Source organism: Blastomyces dermatitidis (genome assembly GCF_000003525.1).
Source record: "Blastomyces dermatitidis ER-3 genomic scaffold supercont1.10, whole genome shotgun sequence".
NCBI lineage: Eukaryota > Fungi > Ascomycota > Eurotiomycetes > Onygenales > Ajellomycetaceae > Blastomyces > Blastomyces dermatitidis.
The window spans coordinates 958,605-974,696 of NW_025544783.1; the positions used below are offsets into that span (position 1 = coordinate 958,605).

At 34.4% G+C, this 16,092-nt stretch overlaps 2 protein-coding genes across 2 annotated transcripts; both read left to right on the top strand.

The window, feature by feature from the left end:
* Positions 1 to 381: 381 nt before the first annotated feature.
* On the top strand, positions 382 to 612 carry BDCG_17699 (uncharacterized protein; the record flags this gene model as incomplete). Its single annotated transcript, XM_045426781.1, has 1 exon — positions 382 to 612. One exon carries the CDS (start codon positions 382 to 384, stop codon positions 610 to 612), a length of 231 nt encoding a protein of 76 aa, XP_045282378.1.
* Positions 613 to 12,796: 12,184 nt separating this feature from the next.
* BDCG_07964 (extracellular matrix protein) lies at positions 12,797 to 16,059 on the top strand. Its single transcript, XM_045423740.1, has 5 exons — positions 12,797 to 13,506; positions 13,665 to 13,791; positions 13,846 to 14,670; positions 14,734 to 14,797; positions 14,878 to 16,059. Exons 3-5 carry the CDS (start codon positions 14,530 to 14,532, stop codon positions 15,279 to 15,281), a joined length of 609 nt encoding a protein of 202 aa, XP_045272604.1. The 5' UTR covers positions 12,797 to 13,506; positions 13,665 to 13,791; positions 13,846 to 14,529; the 3' UTR covers positions 15,282 to 16,059.
* The last annotated feature ends 33 nt before the right edge of the window (positions 16,060 to 16,092 follow it).

The window sequence follows — 16,092 nt, forward strand, 5'->3', positions numbered from 1 at the left end:
GATAATGATTTTAAGTAATACTTCTGATAGATTTAGACTGAACTAAGTATAGAAATAATACAGATGACATCATCTGTGAGAGATTGAAGAAGAAGACAGTGAAGAGTCTCATGCAGCAGTGATGAGATCAGAAGAAGTCTTAAGAATGATTTGAGACTAAGATGAAGAGAGAGAGAGAGAAGAAGAGTATTGCTGTAAATAAGTAATAACAGAAGAAGATTGAGAAGGTATTAAAGTAAGAGATAAAGAAGTTAAAACTGATAAGTTTTTTATTTATTAAGAGATAACAATTTTTGATAACACTTCTGTTCTCTAATTGATTAGCAGGAGCTGACAGAGAAGAAGAGAATTGAGGCCTTATTCAGGTCTTGAATGCACTTCATGATTCAGAATATTGAGAAGACAGCTCTGCTCTCTGAGCATGTCAATCTGCTTGCTGCTGAGGTGGAACCTGAGACAGCAGACCAGAAAATGCAGGATTTTGAGGCACAGATTGATCTGGCTAAGGAAGAGCAGCAGAAACCCTTCTCTGAGAAGGCAGTGAAGAGAGATTTTGAGATGATTATCATCTCAGATGAGGAGGAGGAGAAGAAGAAGAAGAATGAGAAGTGAATTATAAAGAATGATAAGAAGAATGAGAAAGAGAAGAAAGATAATGAGTAGAAAAAGTTTTTTTCTTTTTATATTAGTTAGTTATAAGTTCATAATTATTAATAATTGAAATTAATTTTGAGTTTTTAAAAATTATTGTACAAGTTGTAATCAAGTCAGAAACAATATATATATATATATATATATTTAACTATCATGATTCACAAATCACTATAATGTATAAGTATCAACATTTTTTCAACATTGATATTCACAATATTAATATATTTTTAATGATATCATCTGATAACACAATTTAGTAACACTCTCTTTCACAATATTAATATATTTCAAGAAATATAACAGAGATTAATCAAGATTATTTATTTACTTTTATATATTGATAATATTCAATCTGAGTTAGTATTAAAATTATAACTAAGCTAAGAAACAAGATTATTTTCTCTTATATTAATTCTTCTTACACACATCAGTGATCAGTTATTGAAAATAAATTATCATCTTTCTTAAATTATTATCATGTCTTCTGAATTCACTTCTTCTACTTCTTTTACTTCTATTGAAGATTCACAAACTCTTCAAGAAATCACTGTGAATCACAAAGTCTATGTTATTTACAATTCAACACAGAATGCTCTCTTTCAATTATAATGAATGATCACTTCATTCTTCACATCTGATTTCAGGTCACAAAATTTATGAAAAACTCAACACAAACATCAAGATGAACTATGAAATAATTATCAACAGATTGTATTATAGATTACTGAAGAGTCATCTCTCTACTACAATCACTGCAACTTCATTCAGAAATATTCATCATGAACTGATTATAGCTCTGAAGGAATTTCCTGACATCTGAAGTCATCAGAATGCAGATAATAAAAGAAAAATAATCAGAAAATTACTACTGAGCTGGTAAGTTGCTCTATCAGATAACAATTTTTGATAACACTAACTTTCTAATTTGAAGGAAATCATATGAAAATGACTCTGTATCAGTACTCTGATTTCATAACTCTCATCTGATAACTTCTGTGAACAATTACTTTGCATGTGTATATCTCTGAATCTTTCTCTTCAATCAATTGAAAACCCCGAATTCTGAACACTTCTTTAAATACTTAATTCAAATCTTCATATTTCACATCAATTCTATCTTCGGTCCAACCTTGAGACACACTACAAAGTCAATATGCAACATCTAGAATCAGAGTTGAAGAATCATTGAAGAGTGTCTCTCACAGTGAATGCATGAACTAGTACAAACAATCTTACATTTATGAGAGTTATATGTTATTATATTGATGAGAACTGAACTTATCAAGAGACATTAATTGAATTTGAATCATTGATCAGTAGTCATACTGAGAATTATATAGCAGAGGTATTAATGACTGTGATTAAAAATAACTATTGAGATATTAGTCCCAGTCTTCTTACAATTACAACTGACAATGCTGTGAATAACTACACTATGGTGAAGAGCTTGAAGCAAAAATTGGCTTTGCATTTCTGAAATGATAAACAAGGTCATATCTTCTGTATTGCTCATGTGGTTCAACTTGTGATGCAAACACTGATAAAGAATCTTAACATTGAGATGAAGAATAATGAGATGGCTGATTCTTGAGATGAGAATGAGATGAAAGTGATTACTCAAGTAACTTTTACATTCACTTTACAAAAGATAATGTTTTTTGATAACACTTTTTGATATTGCTTTTTAATAACACTTTTTGATAACACTACTGTTAATTTTGAATAGATTGACTAATAATTTAAATATCATAGATTTGAAACATTGCTAATGCAATTTGTACCTCTTCTAAATAATAACAACAATTTCATGATATTCAATAAACAAACAAATCAATCACATCACTGAATATGATACAGAATGTTAGAACACAGTAAAGTTCAACATATGAGATGACTGTTCAGACTCTTTAATTGTATCAGATGATTGATCATTGAGTGCAACACTCTGATCAGGAAAAGATTCAGATATTGAAACTTTCTGATATGAAGTGAACTCAGTTGAAATATGTGATTGATTTACTGTTTCAGTTTTATAAGACAACAAAGACAGTCTCAATCACTTATACATCAATGCTGCAGTCAGTCTGGTGAGTGTATAACAGTTTATTTACTTATCTTGAGAAGCAGTTGAATCACTCAAAAAGAAATTCAGTCTGAAATAATGCTATAGTGCAGGCTATTGTTGCTGTAAGAGATAAACTGGTATATTACTACAGCAAAACAGAACAATCTTTTACAGAGTACTATACTGTAGCAGCTCTACTAGATCTCTCTCATTGAGTTAACACCTACACTTCTCAAGATTGGACAGAGAAGGAACAAGACTCATATGTCAAATTAGCTCAAGACTACTACAATGCCAACTATCAGAGATTTGAATGAGCAGATGTTCAAGATATGAAGACAGTGAAATATAATTCTCTAGTAAGTAACAATCTTTGATAACACTTCATATCACATAGAACTATAATACTAACTTTGAAACAGAACTTGCATACATTGATTGCAACTGAAAATCAGGCAAAACTACATACTTGTAAAACTGAATTTGATCACTATCTTCAAGATGATTCAATGAATTTACACACTAAATCAATTCTAGAGTTATGAAAAATTGTTGAGAGTATATATTCAACTGTTGCACTGATGATGTGTGATATTCTGATAATTTCATTGATAGAGGTGAGAATGAAGCAAAAGTTCAACTCAAGTTGAGATATTTGTCACTATTACTGGGGATAATTACAAGGAGAAACAATCAAGAAACTCATGATTGTAAAACATAGAATTATCAGACAGTTTAATACCTCTGATCACAGTATATTAGAGAAGTGTAGTTTTCATGAGAAAGTGAAGAATAAACTTGCACAAGAATGTATTTAGTTGTTTCATGAGTGTTATCAATAATTGTTACCAAATTCTGATTATATAAGCAATCACTGAATGAACTGAATGAGACTGATTTTGACCTTCAGTCCCAGTCTCATTCTGATTTTGGAAGAATGATCATCTTTCACAGTTTATCCTGAAAAATTACTCTCATTTCACTGTTCTTGAATTAAATCTGGTCATTTTTCACACCATTTCTCTCAGAAATGATTCATTTTCAGATTTTTTTGAGGCTTGGTTCTGGTGGGACTCACGCCAAGAAATGTATGAGATCAGACCAAATGGAACCAAATGTGAAATTCATGGTCCCGGCGGCCAGTCTAAGTATACACATATACTACTCAGTTCAGAGTAAGCTCTTTGTAAGTAATTTCAGCATGTTCTTCAAGACTCTACTTTATAAGAAAAGATTGAGCTTGTAGCTATCAATGAGTGTCATCTTATCACATAGTGAAGTCAATTCTGTAGTCAGTTTGTCAGGCTGAGGCATCTGAGATTGTTTCTTCATGAGAATATTGTCTGATTTGACTGTTCTGCAATTCTCAGCAGTAAAGCTGAGGATATCATTCTTCAAGAGGCTGAATTTTGTTTTATTGATGTAAATTCATGACAGACTTAGATTATTCAAACTTTCATTAACTGTTCTGATATCTTTATCAGTATACATCTGATTTCACGCGGTAAACTTGTATTCTATAATATGTTATATTTTTTATTGAACAAGGTCATTGATATGAATGAAAAGATCATATCTCAACACATTTTAAAGATTATTGTCTTTATTGACAGTCATGTCAAGATTTAATAAGCAGTGTAATATTTCTGATCAATACTTCTTCAGATCTGTCAGAATAACAGGCAGAATGTCAATAATACTGACACCTCTTTCATCAATGATATCATTCAGCATTTCACATCTCAAGTGTCTGAAGTGAATCAGAATATTCACTTTGAGAAGTTCATGAAATCAACATTGAAAATACAAATCATGGTAGCAATAACCTCACTGAGTATGAGTATAAATATTTCAGATGTCAAGTGTACTGTTGTATGAGGATTTCCTATTGAGAGAGGTGATATCACAGATATTTAATAATGATGTGAGTGAGAGGGTCATGAATCAGGTTAAAAAAGCCATGTCTTGATTCTTCTTTTCTACTGGGCATTTGACTCTGAAGATTATGATAAGAAAGCTGTTCAATCTTCTTAACTATCAGTAAAACAAAGATCTCAGCAAAGAACTCAATATCAGATCAGTCAGCTATCACAGTTCATGAACTTGAAGAACATATCTGATGTCAAAAGTATTGCATCAAATATGATAAGTCAGAGTCAAAGTCAATGTAGAACAATCACTGTGAAGGCATGAACAGAGAATGAAATGCAAAGATAAGTCAATCTCTTCACTGACTGAAAGAGAATTATCAATGACTCATGTCACTGAAAAGCCCTTCTGACCTATCTTGAGAAGAATTGACTCTCATTTGATATGAATAGAATGAACACTCCTGTGAAGAAATGCTGCAGCAGATGCAATCCAAGTCATATATCTGGATTCAAATAGTCACTCACTACAAACATCATCAAGGCATCTCAAGATAATAGTCATGATGCTATTCTGCTGTCAGAACTTAAGAACTGATGTATTAAATATACAGAGAAACAGTATCATCATGATTAAGACTTTTCAGTATCAGCTTCACAATTTATGTCTACTCAATGTCAGTGACAGATAGCTGCTCTTTTTTATCAGAAGACATCTATCTTTGAATTCAATTGAAATGAATTGTGTGATACTGTCAATCTTCTTCAGACTTGAAGCTATTGAGATGAATTTGAAGATCAGCTTCACAGCTTTCTGTCAAGTCAAATTGCAGCTGTAAATAAAGTGTATGAAGCTATTCTCATAGAAAGACATCAACATCAGATAATCAGAAACAGGGAGAGAGCAGCAGAGATAGCAGTATCTACTGAAATGTCAAGTAGTGATTCAATCAGTAAAATGACAGCAGCTCAGCAGCTCACAGCTGCATGATGTGTGAAAGACAATAATCTGACTCAGATGACTGCTCAACATGCAGTAAAAAGAGCACAGCAACTTAATGAGATCTTCACTGAGACCTCTACAGCTCTTTCAGCTGCTGTTACTGCTGCTGAAGCCTCTGCTGCTCTAGTCATATCTATTATCAGTGCTTTCACTACTTCACAGTTCACTTCTTCTTCAAGTTTCTGAGTTCATCCTTCTTCAAGTTCACAAGTTCACATATCTACAACTGCTCAAGTTCATACTTCATTCAAGCAGTGAAGTAACAATAATAGTATTGATATTCAAATCTCTCACAAATGAACATCATTTGATGAATGGAATGCAAACACAGATATTGTATTTACAAAGATATCTTGTTTTGACTGTGTTCAAACTTCTTCTCACAGAGGAAGAGATAACTTCTCTATAGAAAATGACACTATCAAGTAGTTAGATATCTTCTATAATAAATCTTCTGTAAACTTCTTGCAATTTCTAACAACTTCTGCTAACTTCTGAATCAATTATGAATTGTAGAGTTATAGAAGTGAATAGAAATATACTTATCTAGACATTATTAACTTACTCATGTGTTGTTTACTTATATTGTAAGTATAAATATGAGCTTCTTACTTCATTTTCTTCATCTTTCTTTCAATCAGTAACAATCTACTTACTTATCAATGTGAAAATCCCTCTGTCACATCATCTGCTGCTGCCTCTGCTGCTGCCCCTGCTGCTTCACTCATCTGTCTGTTCTTCAATTGAATGAAAGTAAGTTAAATCTTAATCATAGATAATGTATAAATCAATCTCTAACTAAACAGTTTAGTCAAACAACAATGTCTATTCACAAGCTCGAGTTTGCTGTTCTCAAAGCTCATTATGATACTTACTATGCAACAAAGTCTGAGAAGATCTGTGCATGCTGCCTCTGTGTGGCTGAATTTGAGCTGTTGTGTAAATGTATTGTTTCTGATGTTAGAAAGGCATGCAATAATTGTCATTTTCATGATTTAATATGCTATGCTGTATATTCACTATATTTCTAGAGAAAGCTTAGATGTTAACAGATATCATTATAGATTCTCAGAGAGTCTTATATCATTGTGAAATATTATATTAAAAGATTGCAGAAGGTGATGTATTGTAAGTAAGAAGATGATGATGATTATTATCATGTTATGAAGAAGTTGCAGAGTATGCTGATGATAAATAACTAATTGATCAGGTTCTATCATGATTATATGCTGGAATCATTTGTTGAAGAAGGTCCTCAGGTTGTTGTCAGTGCAGATCACAATGTTGACTTGTATAATACAAGCTGTTTTTTCAATGAGGAGTTGTCAATGAGTTTTTCTTTATGCCCGGCGGATTCTGTTGACTGTAAAGTTGATGAAGAGATTATTAAGAAGTAGCTTTGTATTCTGTTACTGTTGCTGTTTTTACTTTTGCTTTTACTTTTGTTTTTATTTTTGTTTTTATTTTTTTTTTCTCTTAATATCTTCTTTCTTTTCCTTTTTCTTTTTTTCTTTATTTTAAATGATCAATGAGATATTATTATTTCAATTCTACTGTGTGATCATCAAAGATTTTCTTTTAAGCTTAATGAGCTTTAAATAGCATCTTGCTCTAGTAGTTCACACACTCAATACCGCAGTCTGAAAGCAGTTCAAGTGTAATTGTGTTGAATGAGGAAAGAAGTATAGCATTCACAGATGACATGAGATCAACTAAAAAAGCATCATTAAATTTTGTGATTATCATACTCTCTGTCTCTTGTGAACTTTCAGATCAATGAGATTGAGAAAAACAGCACATAGCTTGAAGAGTATGTAAAGCTTCTTATTGCTAGTGAAGAATAAGAATGAGAAAATGCTGATCATCACACAGTTACAAGGTGATGAGATCTTCAAGGAAATTGATGCTGCAAGACAATACTGCAAGATAATGAGATCTTTGAGAGAATTGATACTGCAAGATAATGAGATCTTCAAGGGAATTAATACTGTAAGATGATGAGATCTTCAAGGGAATTGATGCTGTAAGATGATGCTGTAAGATGATGAGATCTTTGATCTTTTTTTAACTTCACTGATCTTTTGTAAACATCTGTGAATTTCTTTGAAGTTGTATAAACTTCTGAGCCTATTAAATTAGTTAATGAGTGAGAAGATAAATTCACTATATTGAAGAAGAAATGAATAACACTATACTGATATTTTTGAATCTTTTTTTTCTTTCTTTCTCTTCTTCTCTTCTTCTCTTCTTCTTTTCTTCTTCTTCATGATTTAAAAAAATCAATATAGCACTTCTTCTCTCAGTAACATTGATGTAGATGCACTCACTCTGCTTTCTCATCAGTGAAAAGAATATACTTGCTGCTGCTGCAGCTATTCTGCATGAATAACTCTGCTCTAATGAAGTTCATTGCTCACTGTACATGTCTATTCAGCATGAAAAGTATAATGAGAATGAAATGAAATACTAACTCTGACAATTAGTTCTTCTTTTCACATCTGCATCTGTGTCTGTGCTCACTCTCACTTCTCTGCTCTCACTCTCACCCTCATTCTCGCCTGTGAGAGTGAGAGTGAGAAAGTGTCTGAGACTTCTCTCTCTTCTTTGAAGAATGAAGATGATGAGCTGAACTTATTTAGATAGATGTAAAAAGCTCTCTCTAAATGAGTGTAATATGATAAGAGAATAAGAAGCTAATATTATTGTATAGCAGTTCTTACTCTCACTTCTCTCTCTCTTTCTCAGACTTCTTCTCTTCTCTGTTCTTTGCAGAGGAAGAAGTTTCATCAGAATCAATCAAGTAAGCAATATGAATATGAATGAGATATATATGATAGGAAAAGAATCAATCACTGACATGTCATATTAGCTTTTCCTTTCTCTCTTCAGAGTCATTATGACTCTCTCTGCTCTCTGCATCAATGAGCTCATCTTCTTCACTCTCTCAGCTGTTTCTCATGTTGAGCACTCTCTCTCCCCCACTGCTGCTGTCACTGTTAACAATGTCATATAATGTCTCTCTCTCTCTCAACACTCTGTCCACCAGCTGTGTCTGTTGAGAGCAGGCACAGCTGATAAGTCAGTCAAGACAGGATTGAAATTGAATGATGAGCAAGAGCTCATCATTCTATCAGCCTCAGAAATCAGGAAAATGATAATCAGTCTCTCACAAGAAGTTTCAGTGCTTCTCTTCACAGAAGCAGAGAGTGTGACTGTGTGAGGCTATATTAACTGAATAATGAAGACAGAGCTGAGTGAGCAGCTGCTGAGAAAGAACAGGTATGCTGTCTGTCAAGAGAATAATGAGAAATATTGAGTGTACTCTGAGAAGGAAAGAGCTCAGATAGTCAAGTCTGAGAATTCTTGTTCTCACTGCTGAGTTATTGTATACAAGAACAGATATAGCATCTTCAAATGCAAGCTCAAGAATCTCAGTACATTCTCACTGACACAGTCATATCAGTTACTGCTAAAGAGACTATCTTCTTCTTCATCAGAAAGCAGTGCTCTGACAGTTTAGATTCTTATTTTATTTATACTGCTCTGCTTCATGAAGAAGATTTTAAGTAGAACTCTAATAAACAAGTAATCTATACAGATAAATATGTTGAAGATTCTATACAGACATTCTTTATAAGTATCAGTTATAAATGTAAATTAGTTAATATTGAAAAATAATATCTCAAAAATAAAATTTGTCAGATATTAGTTATATTTATTTTAAATCTTGATATTTGATTGACTCACAAGTTAACAGAACAATACAGAAGTTCTATTATTAATATATTTATTAGTGAAAATGTAACATTGTATATCAAAGAAAGATGAAGTAAGTAAAGCTTCAGTATATTCATCAATTTTAGTTATTCTTCTTCAGAATTGTTTTCAAAGTATCAGATAGATTATTTACAGTAGATAAAGATAGTATATTTTCAATGAAAATAGAATCTTACTCTATATTATCATTGAATTTCTCAGAATAAGACTTAACTTCAGCATTAATAATTATATCATTTAAATTCAAGTTCATTGCAATCAACTGCTGCTGAATTCATACTTAATTAAAGTGCTCAATCTTCTTCTTCAGATCTTTCACTTTAATTAAAAGTATATTCAAGAAGTCAAACATATGTTTCTTTGACAGTAAAAGTAAATCTCAAGATAAGATATAATCATTCTTCAATAGACTTCTAGTAGTAGAGAATATCTCAAGCTTAGTAACAGTACTTGTATATTCCTCAGTAAGTGAACACTCAAAGATAGACTCTAAAATCTGCTGTAGCTGATGAACTCATGTATTTGACAGACAGACTCAATCAAATATAAGATAGATATTCTTTATTGAATTTTTATAGCATTTCATCTTCAGCTTACAGCTATCATTGAGATGTTCTATGCCTAGATCAATTGCTTTAAAGAAGTCAGGTTTTCCAGATCAGTTGATAAGACTCATAGTTATAATTACTTAATACAGAGAAGAGATTTTAATGAATTGAAGTATTCAAAAATAATGAAATATCTCAGTGACATAATTATGTTAATCAGTACTAAGAAAGAAGATAATCAGAGATGAAATGAAGTACTCAAGAAGTTCAATATCATCATACTTAACAGTATAGTGTATTCAAATGAATAATTCACATTCTCAGAGAAGACAATATATGATACAGAATTTAATATCTTGAGTGAGCTGAGAGATTTAAGAGTTGATTTCATTTCAGACATTAAGAGTAAATACTTTGATATATACATCTTCAATAAGCTGAAGATACTGTGAAGAACTAAGCTATTATATAATAGAATCAATATCTTCTAAGTACTCAAGATTACTAACTGAATAATCTCAATGTTATATAGCAGTATAAAATAGAGTAAGACTTCAAGATACAAAGCTCTGAGAAATCACTGACTTAAGAAGATGATATTTCAGATTGACAGCAGTTATAGAATTTCAGTTTTAATAAGCAAGATCAGACTGAATACAGTGATGAGTCTTCTCAGAGACTTCAGCTTCAAAATAAGTATAAATAATGATAAAGAGTAGATTCATTTAAATATGAAATTATTCAGAAATAGAATGAAGTCAGTTGCACTGTTCAAAGATATCTGTAGATTTTAACTGCTTTATCTTAACTAATTGAATGAGTTTTGTAATCAAAGCATCTTTATACACTGAAAAGAGATGAGTTGAAAATGCTGTATAATCTCTTAATAAATTAAGAAAATCATTAAATATCTTCTTATGAACTCTCATAGTTTCTGCAATAGTGTTCTCATTTTCAAAAATAGCACTCAACTGCTGAAAACATGTTCTATGCACAGAAAGTGTATTAATAACAGATATTTAAGATAATAAATCATTTGCAGTACTGAAAACACTTTTAATCTTATCATTATAAATCTTTCAAACAGTATCTGAAATAAGACATGATGTTATTTGCTTTCAAAGCTTATTATTATTGTCTGTCATATCAGATGTATCAATGATTTCTTGCAGTGTTAGCAGTCTTATGAAATCATGCATAATCTGAGTTAGATCAGTTTCTGAAATATTGAGAGAAATAATCACAGTAGCAGTAGTTATAGCAGTCATGAAATCATTATATCTGATTATCTCATCTCATACAGTCTTCTTGAAGTTCATATTATCATAGACTATAACAGCTTGAGAATCTTTGACAAGCTGCTGAAGTTTAATCTAACAGTAAGAATTAGTCAAGTGATTGACTTAGAAGTTGATAGAAGTTCAAAGAATATATTAGAAAATGACAGATATTATCAGAGATTACTAGAAGTTTGAGATATTAGATAGAAATATTAATAAGTTAAGAATATTAAGTCATATCTTCTCTCATTTAGTAATTTTCATTATTAATCTATTTCTTATCACATAGCTGTGACAGAGTTCAAAGCTAGAAATGATTTCTATCATTTATCATTTTACTTCTGAGTCATGAAAATATGCAGAGAGAATAGAGCTGAAGAAGTTTGAGTTTTTCAAGAAATAAGAGTAATATATAATACTTATAATAATAAACAGCTGTTTAATAGCTGTTATTTCATCTGAGTCTCATTCATAGCTCTTTCAATTAACATGTTTATTTTTTAGAACAGAAGTAAGTAGATCAAATCAGGTTGATATATCAGTCTGAATAATCTCAAAAGCAGTCTGAAAGTTAATGATATTCAGATCAGAATCATGATTGAATTTTATAAAGAAGAGAGTATTAATAAGATATTTCAGCTTCTATTTAAGTAAGACAGTATAACATTGATTATCATTGAATATCTCTACTTTGAAAAGTACTGAATATAGTATATTTCATCACTTCATAGAAGTACTGTATTATCAATGAGTCAAGATATCAGAACTCTGAATTTAAGTCTTTATAAAGATCTTCATTTCTCAACTGTTTTACTGTAATGTTCTGATAATATGAGATAATTTCAACTGTCTTTTCTATCAGTTATAAGGCATTGTAGACAGATGCTGTGAGTCACAGTGATTTGATTGTGAATAAGCTTACAGAGTATCAGTATCAGTATCAGTGATCTCAAATTCTGAAGAAGTATTAATAGATTCAAGCTCTGTTAAGTCACTGTCTGATGTATTATATTCATTATCTACATTATTGAGAGACTGTAGTGATTGTAGAGAGAATTCATCTTTAAGTAATGAAGAATATTAACTGAAGTGCATCTGACATTGAGTGTCTTGAGATTCAAAAGACACACTGTCTTTTATCAATGATTATGATATGATGAGAAGAAGTAGTGAGTTGTAAAATAGCAGAGATAATAGCAGAATGACTGAGAATTCAAAAAATATTGATTTAGTGATGATCAGGCAGATATTTAGAGTAGATATATGATTTCAAAGTCAATTGAATATTTTATATGAGTGAAGTTGATTTTTCATACACAATGAAACTGTTTCTTCTCAGACTCTCTATGAGATATTAGGTTGTGAGCATGTGTGAAGTCTCTTATTGGTCCAGAAGTTAGCAGGACTTGGCAGAAGTCTAAAGGAGTTTAGTTGGTCGCGCTAATCTGAAAATATCGAGAAGAGAGGCTGAGCATGCTGAGATAAGGCCCTTACGGCTGTTGCGGTTAGCGATCCCACTAGATCACGTGACCCACCACTATATTATGTTCCTGTAGATAGATCTATCAATACAACCTTCAACTATCCCATATGTAGGCCGAGAGTTTGTCCAACACGGGGTTGAGTCCCAATCGCAGATTCACATAGTCACCGCGGACAATATTCCTCACTCACGGGCAATAGCACCATTTTATTTCATTTTACTATTTGCGGTAGAAAGTCTGCGAAGGAAGATTAGCCACATTCCATGTTTGTTAGTTACATCGGTGATTCGAAAATAAAATGAGGGAGCTAGTTAGCTGAATGAATGTCTATTATTACTACTCTCACCTAATTCCGATTTTTCTACGGAGTAGTTTATCTGTTGATGTTGGTGCTTAATAAAACTAACAACATCAAGGGGGGTGTGAAGAGTAATTATCCTCCTGTAGTTATTATTACTGTAACTGCGGACATCGCGAGGGGCAAGGATTGCTCAACCGCCTGGCGAAAATCACTTTTATTTCCTGACGTCAATCAATAAATTTAGAGCTACCCTGATGAGATAACTAGATCTCGTCGGCTTCAACGACAGCGAATGAGATTGGAGGGTGTGTAGACTTCCTTTTTCTCCAACTCCAGCACGCGAGGAGTCGAGTTTTTCATAGCAACCTTGTGTTAAATCAATAAAATACGCTGTGATGGCAGTCCAGCCGCGTCCACTCTTAACTCAACTGGCGCAGTCTAGATAGTCTAGATCCAGCCATCCTACGCTACGAACAGTGCGAACAATGCGAACAAGGCTCTCAAGAGGCTTCCCGACATGCATCTCGTGAGTCCCGTCTGATCATGATTATTCTCCCCTATAACTCTCTGAAGAAAAGGACAGGAAGGGTCAAAAGAGATTCTCAAATCGTCGTATTTCCCAAAGCCGCGATTGCCAACGTTTGTTATCCAAAATGGCCTTCATCCTTGCTGATTTATATTAAGCAAAATGTCCATGGATCCATCGCTCCACGCTTCGATGGGACCTTTACAGCCCCTTTGCACTGTCGCAGAAATTCATCGAAACATGAGTGGGTAGTAGTAGTAGTTAGTCCTTGCTGGTAGCCTGTCGGTAGGCCCTCCGCCCGCTAGTTCACCCTGAACTGACATCTAACTTTATCTTCAGGTCCAGTAATACGCCGCGTAATTCGCTGGGGAAGGGCGCAGCGACCAGTCATCCCCTGGAAGGTTTGAACCCTTATTAGTTACATCTTCAAAAAAGTGCAAAGGGGTGATATTATTCTTGGGATACCGGTGGCCTTCTAGGTCGGCGACTTTCTTGTGTGAGGTTGTATCCATAATAATAATAATCGCCACGCTACAGAGGCGAGCCGAATGTCTTTGCATCTTGACGGCGACTATCCCGCACAGAGAAATGCCAAAAACAGCAGAAATGCTTGAGAAAGAAAAGAGTTCCAATGGTCTGTCCGTGCTGGACCCTTGGCTTGATGGCTGATCCGTATTTCGCGACAGGCCAACCAGGGCGACGTATGTAAGACGACAATAATAATAATAATAATAATAATAATGTGCAGGGGAGGACAGGACAGGCGAGAGGAGGCTATTCCTCTCCTATCTTGTTGGATATTTCTCTTCTTCTTCTCCTTCTCTTCCTCTTTCTCTTCTCCCTCGTCCGCTCTGACAATACTTAAATTCTTCGCTTCTGCACTCGTTTGGCAAATTCCGCTCCTTTTTTCTTCAACTGCTGCCAATTAACATATTCGCTATATTCTCTCCTTCATCAATACTTTGATTTCTTTCTTATATATATTGTTCTTTTTTGAAAAGAAAAGAAAAAACCCCAGCGAAAATGCATCTGATGAAATCTCTTCTTGCCAGCGCGCTTCTGGTCGCTGCTGCTGTTGCCCAAAAGATTTCTTTCACCAGCTTCCCCGAGGATGTCCAGGCTGGCGAGCCTGTGACTGTCACCTGGACCGGTGGTAGTGACGAGGTACTTCCAGAGGCCCCTTTGCTTGATCCAAGATATCAATTGCTAACCGTGTCTACTTTCTAGCCTGTCACCATCACGCTAATGAAGGGCCTCAGTAAGGACCTGCAAGAGGTCGAGACCTTGACCAGTAAGTTCACCCCAGCTTTGCAGCAATCCCTAATCAAATTGCATTCTAGTACATGTACTTACCTTACTCTCAACCTACAGCCTCCGGTCAAGACGGTGCCTTCACATGGACCCCTGAATCTGACATCGTCAATGGCGACGACTATGCTCTCCGAATCAGCCAGGGTGACGAAGTCAACTACACCAACCTGTTCGACGTCAGCGGCGGCTCTGGCAAGGAGGAGACACCCTCTCCAACCGTTACCACTCCTCCCCCCACCGTTACTGGCACTTCGTCCCCAAGCTCTGGCCCCAGCAACTCTAGGAACAGCACCAGCAGCGAAGCAACCACCATCACCACTGGCGTGACTGTTACTCCCACAGGTCCCACGACTGCTCCTCCCACTCCAACTCCTAGCGAACCTTCTGCCGCCTCCATTATGGCCGTGTCCAGCCCCTTCGCATTGATTATGGGTGTGTTGGCCGCATTTGTCTACTTGCATTAAATTACATTTGATGTATTTTGAAACCATCTAAATTTTTTTCTCCTCTACTTCGATTGTCGAAGATATATTTAAGCTTCTTTGGGCTTCGGTTCTTTTCTTCTTCTATTTTGTCCACTGCAAACTCCATCTTCTACTGGAGCTCGTGATATCATACCCTGTCTTTCTGTTGTCTTTTTTTATTTATTTTTTATTTTTTATTTTTTTCTCTTCTATAGACAACACTCGACCCGATCTATTCGTCATAATAATGTTGTGTCGCTCTATTGACTTACCTACAAACACATCTTTACACATGCTGCGCATCTTCACACATAGTCGCATGCGACTTCTTGTCCGACCACCTAGGACGGAAATGGGAGCGGGATCAGTTAAAACAGGAAGAAGGGAAATGATGTAGGGGTGTTGCTCTCGAAAGCTTGGAGAGGGCAGGGAGGGATGAAAGCCGGCATGGCTCTCCTTGAGTGCCGCCCAGAAGCTCCGTATGGAGATTATCCTATTGTGCTTCGTCTTCTATTGATTTAGAGTTGGAGTCTTGTATCTTTCTTGATAATGAAAAGGGCAGTGTTCTGCTTTTCTCATTCTTTGCCTCTCTTTTTTTCTTTCGTAAGTAATTAGAAAAATAGCATTCTGCAACCAGCCTCCGTCCCTGGTATGTAACTGCTGCATTGCCACAGATGTACCTCTCTATTCCAGGCTGCATCCATGTATTGACGGATTAGGGGACCTTACCTGTGCAGCACGGGCTGATGTATTCGAAGCTGTACAAGCTGCTCCATATTCCACCACCTGGCTAGACTGGCAGAGGGCGGAG

What these genes read in the sequence shown, in the direction of transcription:
- BDCG_07964 (XM_045423740.1), top strand. Translation starts at nt 14,530, where the DNA reads ATGCATCTGATGAAATCTCTTCTTGCCAGCGCGCTTCTGGTCGCTGCT. An exon ending in GGACCGGTGGTAGTGACGAG is followed by an intron (nt 14,671 to 14,733) that starts GTACTTCCAGAG and finishes TCTACTTTCTAG; the next exon opens with CCTGTCACCATCACGCTAAT. An exon ending in AGAGGTCGAGACCTTGACCA is followed by an intron (nt 14,798 to 14,877) that starts GTAAGTTCACCC and finishes CTCAACCTACAG; the next exon opens with CCTCCGGTCAAGACGGTGCC.